This window comes from Malus sylvestris, chromosome 14 (assembly GCF_916048215.2).
Source record: "Malus sylvestris chromosome 14, drMalSylv7.2, whole genome shotgun sequence".
NCBI classification, from domain to species: Eukaryota; Viridiplantae; Streptophyta; class Magnoliopsida; order Rosales; family Rosaceae; genus Malus; species Malus sylvestris.
In genome coordinates, this window is record NC_062273.1 from 29587349 (window position 1) to 29596093 (window position 8745).

At 36.9% G+C, this 8745-nt stretch overlaps 1 protein-coding gene across 1 annotated transcript; it reads right to left on the bottom strand.

Annotated features, from left to right (window-relative positions):
* Positions 1–1072: 1072 nt before the first annotated feature.
* LOC126599834 (dihydropyrimidine dehydrogenase (NADP(+)), chloroplastic-like) lies at positions 1073–5012 on the bottom strand. Its single transcript, XM_050266284.1, has 7 exons — positions 4450–5012; positions 3296–3559; positions 3033–3203; positions 2691–2803; positions 2421–2607; positions 1650–1759; positions 1073–1542 (listed from the first exon to the last, which is right to left on the bottom strand). Exons 1-7 carry the CDS (start codon positions 4720–4722, stop codon positions 1386–1388), a joined length of 1275 nt encoding a protein of 424 aa, XP_050122241.1. The 5' UTR covers positions 4723–5012; the 3' UTR covers positions 1073–1385.
* Positions 5013–8745: the final 3733 nt, after the last annotated feature.

The window sequence follows — 8745 nt, forward strand, 5'->3', positions numbered from 1 at the left end:
TCCAGACAACATATGGCGCCCATCCTTCGTCTCCCTTACTGGTCCTCTTACCGTTGGGGATTCCGTGATGAAGAATGATATGACCGTTGCGGTGGTGGACAGGAACCTTCTCACTCCCAAAGATAACAGACTACTTTCCAAACGGTCTGATGAGTTAGCTGTTAAGGATTCGCTGGCTCTCAGTGTTCAGTGTGCAGGTTCTGTGTCTAATATGGCCCAACGCCTATTTGCTCGAACCCGCCAAGTTGAATCATTGGCGGCTGAAGTGATGAGTCTCAAACAGGAGATTAGAGGTCTCAAACAGGAGAATAAACAGTTGCACCGGCTCGCACATGACTATGCTACAAACATGAAGAGGAAGCTTGACCAGATGAAGGAAACTGATGGTCAGGTTTTACTTGATCATCAGAGATTTGTGGGTTTGTTCCAAAGGCATTTATTGCCTTCGTCATCTGGGGCTGTACCGCGTAATGAAGCTCCAAATGATCAACCTCTGATGCCTCCTCCTTCTAGGGTTCTGTCCAGTACTGAGGCTCCAAATGATCCCCCTCCGGTGCCTTCTCTTTCTGGGGCTCTACCGACTGCTGAGACTTCTCCTAAGCAACCTTTGTGAAGGCTCCCTCTTGTGTGTTTATTTTGACTCATGTATATGTACATATTTGTAGCTTATCGGGGATATCAATAAATAAGATTTCCTTCATTTCAACGTATTGTGTTAAATACACCAAAGCCTTCTTCGCTAAGTTCTTTGAATTTTCTTTTGTTGAAGCTTGTATGTTGAAGCTTTCTGAGTGGAGCATGTAGGTTGGGGTAGTGTTCCCTTAATTTTCCGAGTGAGGAAAACTTCTCGGTTGGAGACTTGGAAAATCCAAGTCACTGAGTGGGATCGGCTATATGAATCTTAGAACGCCATTGTGCTCGATCCTGTGTCATGTCCTTCGTTAGCAACTAAGAGAATTTTGGTGGTAAAAAACTACAATTGAAAGTTCATGTAGTATTGACGCATATGCTTTTAAATTCAAGTGGTACTTGCGCAAAATTGCCAAAATAAAATGATTATCGACCTACGATAGAAAGAAATACAAATTTTTTATTCACTTGAACCGAAAATTCGATAGTTTTAATTACCTGAACCCAAAACAATGACTCGGTAAGCAACCAACCCAAGGAAGATACAGAAAAAAGAAAAAAAAGCATCTTTGACGCCCATAAACGAAAGGGAAAAGGCAGTGACAGAAAGCAGATCTTCAGCTTTGGCAGCAAATACCATGCCTCTTTACTTGTCAGCAAATATATACTACTTTTGACTGAGATGTTCATGCGGTGCAGCTCATTTCTTCAAATATTTAAGAACATCTTTATTTCAATTGGTTTGGTTGTTCAACTCAGTTGGAAACCATGCTCTCGGTCTCTTTCACGAAGCCGTCTCCTGTCCAGTCCTTATCGGATTGCAATCCTTTTCGGATGGCTTTCCTCTGTTTGATTGCCTCCTGTTGTCTTCTTACTAAATCTGTATGTGTTGTAAAGTATTCGAGGGAAGCCCTGCAAATTCATTGAAAGACCGAAAATAATATACGAGTGCAATTCGGTTTTCACCTCGACAGAAAATTTTATTTAGATTTAACATTCGTTCTTAATAAAGTGCATACCCCCTGAAATCTTCAATGGATGAAAAATTGTGCTGTTTCATAAAATCCTTCAGCTCGGAACAAAGTTTCTTCACAACACCATATCCATGCATCATGACCCCAGTGCATACCTGCAAATGAAACTCAATAACTTCATACGGGCTATCTTAAAAAATTAAAGCTCCACTTATGCCAACAAAAGATCAAATTAAATGAAATCATTAAAGAAATTCACACACACACACACGCACAAAAAGAGTTCACATTAACAGAGTCCATCAGCTAGATTATATAGAATACCATGAGCAACCCCAAATTTCTTTTGTTTTGAGTCAATATTGAGCCTTCTAGATAACAAACAACTATTGGGAGATTTCAATCAATTTTGTACTTGCTAAGACCTTTCCAGTGACTTCCATCAGTCACGTGGTTTTGCAATCACTAATCATGGCGCGTTACCTAAATAATATGTGCAGCACACTAAATTAAGTTTCCCGAACCGGAAGTAGTCATTAGACACTTCCTAATGTAAATTAGCAATAGAAGGGAAAGTATGAACAGAGCAAATGTTATCTCTGTACCAACAATGATTTTTTGAGAGAAAATTATAGTTTATGTAAATTTCTAAGTCAATTATGAGATATACATTATTCATTGTGAACTCAAATTGAGAGATCCCATGATCCACTCTACAGTGCGAGTTGAATGTCCAAAGAGTTGGTCAGTCCACCTAACTATAGAAATCGTAGAATCTTAATATACAGAAACTACAACAGTTAGTTCGCAACCTACCTGAACAGTATTTGCTCCAAGAAGAATAAACTCAGCAGCATCGCCACCAGACTCAACACCCCCAATACCAGAAAGCGAGTAATCCGTATCACCAAACTCTGATTTCATTAACTTTGCAATGTTCATCACTTTCGCCAGTGCAATTGGATGAACCGCTTTAGCCGAATAGCCCCCAGGAGTTGAGTATCTGAGAGAAAATTAAGCATGTTTCCCTGAGATGAATGACAATTCAAACCAAATAATATGAGTTTCTAGTTTCGGCATGCATACCCCTCCACACAAGGCTCGGGCCGTAAGGTAGTTAGATTGATTCCCATTACACTCATGATGGTATTAATAGCTGACACGCCCTCGCATCCTGAGCTCAGAGCGACTTTAGCTGGCTACAAAACAAAACGATAATGGATCTGAGCAAGATCACAATAGAACTAACCGTCCACGAAAGTGATAAACATCTCATAACATGCACATAAAAGGAAATGTAAACAAATAGGAAAAAATATTTAAGAAAAGAAACTATTGTTATTGAGAGCCGTTCATGTTGAATTTCTCAACAAGAATACAAGAGTCAACACATCTTTAGCAATGCAAGAGAAGGAGAAACAAGTTAACCTGTGTGATGTCAGTAATGTTAGGAGTCATCTTTGCCCAAACAGGAACTGTGGCTTTGGCATTGATCCAGCCACAAACTTCTTCCAGAAGTACACAGTCCTGACCAACTGCAGCACCCATCTTGCGCTCTGGCATACCATGAGGACAGGAAAAATTGATTTCAAGAGCATCCTAAGGTAAACAAGTGTGGTGTTAGATGGAAGACGATCCAAGATTAAAGTACAAAACTTATAATAGAAACTTAGTTAAGTACTACATCTTACAACTCCAGTTTGCTCAACACGGTCAATAAGTTCCTCCCAGGCAGCTTTGTTGTATTCCTCCATAATTGAAGCAATCAGAATCCTATCTGGATACTCTTCTTTTAATTGCTTGAATTCTTTCAACATAATATCAAGAGGTCGATCACTTATCAGTTCTATGTTCTCCCACCCAATAATTTGCCCTTTGGCTGAGCCATTTCCATCTACTCGTAGCCGAGCATATCGAGGAGTGACATTTTTTACTTTGTCTGCCTCTAGTGATACCTATCGAAACATAAATTAAGATTGAATTCAAAAATTGAAACGTAGAGAGGAAACCATATGCACGCACTGGCACACACACAGAGTACTAAATACCTTAACAGAATATTATGAGTTATTATCTTGTAAGATTCCTTCTTTGCAAGATACCCAGTCCACTGGTGCAAAGATCAATTTTTTTTTTTTCATACAAACAGGCTAAAAAAATTCACAGATTCGTCCAATTTACCATCATCAAGTTTGGTTTTTACTCTTTAAAACTAAGATTACGTAAATGAATTTAACTATGTCAGAGATTGGCATTGGCATTGTAGATGCTGGAAATCAGAAAACCGCAACTAAATAGAATTGTGGCAGAGAAGGACCGGCCAAGAAGCCACCACCCTCCTAATGCGGCAACTACTGCAAACCAACTTGTTGATCTCCAGCAGGGTTTGTCACATATGCATCAAAGACTCCAAATTCAGCTATGGAAATGACCATAGAGTTCGTTAAAAAAAAGTTAGTTGATCAGCAAATGGGCTTTCACTTTCAACAATTTAGCGACAAAAATCACTAAATCTGAAGACTTTTTGGCCGAATACATCTACTAACGGGACAATTGGCATTTCTATATTATCAAATCATTTAAGCTTTTAGCTAAAATAGCACCAACTAGACAAAATCAAAGATATCAAACACATATAATGATCCAAGTTTCATTCTTTACTTCATCATACTACCACCCAATATCTCTGCTCAACATCATTCCAAATTTTCTTTCCCTGGACTTTCTCAGTAACCAAACAGCTGAATTATGCCAATCAAACAGTCCAACCTCATAAATTCACAATCTTTTCATCCAATTCAAACTCGGAATTTAAACGAGAGACAAAGAGAGCAACGAGACTTACAGTTTTGGCAATCACAGCACCCCAGCCTTCATCAAAGGCCCTCTTCATCACCGTATAGTTAGTCCCCGGCGGACCCGACCCGATAACAAACGGGTTGGGCATGTGCAACCCGTTAACAGTAACACTAAGATCAGGCTCCGCCTTGCTCTCGGAGGCAAAGACCCTGAACCCTACTCGGCTTGGCCGAGTTAAACGCACCTCAGGACGAGTTCTCCTGGAAAATTCAGCAACTGGGTTTTTGCCTCCGATCTGAGTAAAGCTGATAGACGCCATGGATCAAGAATTTGGGTCACTCTTCGACAAAGAATCCTCCAGAAAAAAAAACTAGAAGGAGCAGAGGAAGAAGAAGATGATGATGAGGATCAAGATTGAATCCGAGTTAAAAATATTCAGTGGGCGGACTCTAACAACAACGTGGAGTTGGAGGAATCGGTTGCGTCTTGTAGCACTTGATTGAATTGAATTGATCGTGGAAAGTTTGAATTTTCTAATTCCAAGAGGAGAGAATGCATGTGGACGGCGACAGACGGGATTGGCAGGAATACTTGGTTTCTTTTTGTTGAGGATTTGTGAATTGTATTCGTTTATTATACATTGTACAGTTAGCTTTTGTTAAGTATTTTTTGTATTTAATTTTAAATAAAAATATTTAAAATATATTTTTGATCGAACGATGTACGATGAACGGACAAGATTGACGAATCCCCGAGATCCTTACAAAGAGAATCCGGCAAGAATCCAGAGTGGATATCAAATCTTCTCCGTTAATTTTGTATGTGCCATTAATAGTTGATTGAGGTGTGTTAAGTTTATAACAATATAAAACAACAAATTAAATAAAACAATAAAAAAACAAAACAACATAGGGTTAAATTTATTACCACGTATAAAACTCATTTTCCAAAACAAATTTAAGCAGTGTGTTGTTAAGAACAAATTGAAGCAATATATGTCACTTGAAAAGTGCTTCATTTTTTTTTACAGAAACAATGCATAGTTTTTATTAAAAATGATACTTTTACCATCTATTTTTATTATTTTTCTAATAGAGGTGAGATCCACTATGTGTTGGTGAGACCAACAATTATTATAGAGATGGTACAAATAAATGGTAATTAGAGTAACACTACATTTAACATTATGAAAGAAAGTATAGGTTGGCATTTGGTATTTGACATCTTGTAATTTGATGGTATTGAGTAAGAAAGGTTGTCATATTTGTCAAGAAGCTTCAATCGATTTTTCTTTGCTGCTTCATTCGTTGCACTAGTGTACGTATCATATTTGAAGTTTCAGATTTGTAGTTCAACTGGTTTCGAGTGTTTATTCTAATTATACTTGAAATCTAGTGTTTTTGGTAATGTTTAAATTTTCCATCTTTCAGTATGGCTCGTATGAAATAGATTAGTTGTGCTAATGGACCCAAAGGGAAAGGAGCAATTCTAAGGCTGGTAATTGTTTAGCGAGATAGAGTTAGGGTTACTCCTAGATAAACCTAAGAAAAAAATACCGTGAAAGAAGCCGACGTAAAAGCAGTTTACTGTATCACCCCGATGAGTCGACGTCGGTGTTCACTCAGGATCTAATCTTCTTTTTAACTTTTGATCGATGGCTGAAGAAGATTATATAAGATAAATTTTTTCTGTGTTAGTTTGTGAGTTTCAAAATGACAAAGAAATTTTGGGGTTGAATGGTTGTTTTGAGAAATTACACCAAACTTGGTGTTGGGGCTTAAAAAGACCTCACTATTTTGGAGTTATTTATTTCACAAAGAAGAATGTAATGTAGCAGAATTGATAACCTAGAGAAAGAAAGAACACTTAACGTATTACACAAAAAATTTATTCACTCACAAACTAGTACAAGAGGAAGCACTCAAACACTCTTAAAAGTTTTGTTGCTTCTTTTCACTTCTCACTACTTGCTCTCTTGGTTGTTACATCACATAGCTTAGCATCTCACCTATTTATAAGCAAGGTTTGCCAATTTTGGCATTGCTTGAACTTTCTAGCTAATGCTTAACAACCACATAATTTTACAAGATTCTAGACTTTTCTACAAAAAGTCTTAGATATTTATGCATGCATTCCACCAACTTGAACTTTGCTAGAACTCTCTAGCATGTGCATGGATCTTTCTTTGTGCATGGACCAGATCAATTGTTTTGAGCCAAGACAAGATTACAATTCAACACTTGGTTCGTTATGGAAGTTGGTGGTTTATTTCATCATAATGATGACATGCCAGGGGGTAGCTGTTGTATCACCAAGATTGTGCTTATGCCAGGGGGTAGCGATGTCTGCGAAATTAGAGATCCTTATGCAACAATTTTAAGGGCTCAAAACCGTGCTCAATCATCTCACTGCACACCCTCCATAGCCTAAAACTCAATCTCCTCATGAGATGTCAAAATGATTTTCAACCGAACGTCTTCTTATGACCACTCATAATGCATTTAAGGGCTATGTGATGCATGTTTTCCATATAGTTGTCAAGTGCATACATTACAAACTTTGATATTTCCAACCCAACGTCTTCTTATGACCACCCACGATTAAATACACTTTATCAAAAGTGAAATATGATATTAAACTTGGTTGAAGACATAAAAGTTACCACTGCATGAGGGCATGGTTTGGGTTAGTGTAGTTAGATCTGCCATATGCTTTGTTTTTTCTGATGCTGGCATTGCTACCAGCCATATGCTTCTTAGGTGTTTTGTGAAGATCCAAATACCACATCTTCTGCAACAGGCTACGCATAGCAGATATACTCTGTTAGTTCATTTTCTGTGTCACTTTTGCAGGAGATGCTGACATCATATTATTACTATTATCTTTCGATCAACCAAACTTGAGTTGGCTGGCTGGTTCAATTCTCTGACATAATTTTATTGCCATTAGACTCTTTCCTGTTGAACATCCCCCATTTCTCCCTGATACATGCAATTATATCATCGGGTTAGCAAACAGTTTGCCAACAACAATCAGACTATGCAAAAGTTTGTCATCTGATCTTTCATTGATGCCATATTTGCGTTAGCCGAATGTATAAACTCGACCCTCACTGTCTTCTCCAGGATAATAATTTCTTTGAAGTATTTGCCATTAGATTCGTTTCTTGCATGAGAATTGTAATGCTTCTAGTTCTAACTTCTAAGCAAATGACCTAAATATCATGGGAGTGCGTTTCGCACAATCCCATTTGATTTTAGGGAACTTTGATGAAAGTAGCTTATACTAAGTTTATTTTAACAAAAAACCATGATATAACTTTAATTAATGAAAAAAGACAAATTTTAATGAAAAACTCTTAAATTTTAATAAAAATTACAAAAGAACTTAAATTTTAATGAAAAGGACATAATTTTAAAATTAAATTAAAAAAAAAAAAAAACTGGTGCACGAGATCCGCGCTTCCTCACACATACTGTTTATGAAACTTAACGGTAATACACTATGCATATATGTATATTATTTCTTTTGTCTTAAGTAGGTACGAGTGAAATCTACACATATCACTTATATATATATATATATATATATATATATATATATATATATTAATTATTATTATATACATGAAAATACACCTTACGAGATTATAGTACTAGATGTGTGTTTGTGTTATCTTTCTTTGTCAAAGGCCTAAACATGGGTGTCATTGTTGTTACAGTTAACTAATTCATACATAATATAATATGTATGTGTATTTTCATGTACTTTTTCTTATTTAGTTATATTTGGAGGGTGAGGGGAGGGGGTTGGGGGGACGCGCGCATGGCACACATGTTTATATTTTATGTTTTTTTTGTCTTTATTATTAAATAAAGTTATTAGATAGTTTTTTGTTAAAATGCAAAGTTTTAAAGTTATTTTCATTAATTTTTCTTTGATTTTATGCACTTTTTGCTTAATTTGTCCTTTAATTTTCCTGATTTATTCAATTTATAGCTAGAATAAACAAAATGTGTTGATGAATATGTAGTCTAGACGGGCGACATTCAAATTCTTGTGGACTGTTAGTGTGGATGCAAATTTCTTCCTCCTTGATCTTGGACAATTTTGCACCTACAAAACAATTAACACCTTAGGTTAAGGCCAAGAGCCTTACGCGCCCATGATGAATGGGGATGCTTTGGCCGAAGAACCTCCGATGCCAAAGTTAGAATTTAGAGAGAAAGAGTGTTTAGAGAATTTTGGGATTTTTGTCAAAGTGTTGGAATGAGTTTTTGGTGAAAATAGGAGCCTATTTATAGGGCTAGGCTTGGCCATTTTTTCTAAGGAATGGCTGGCC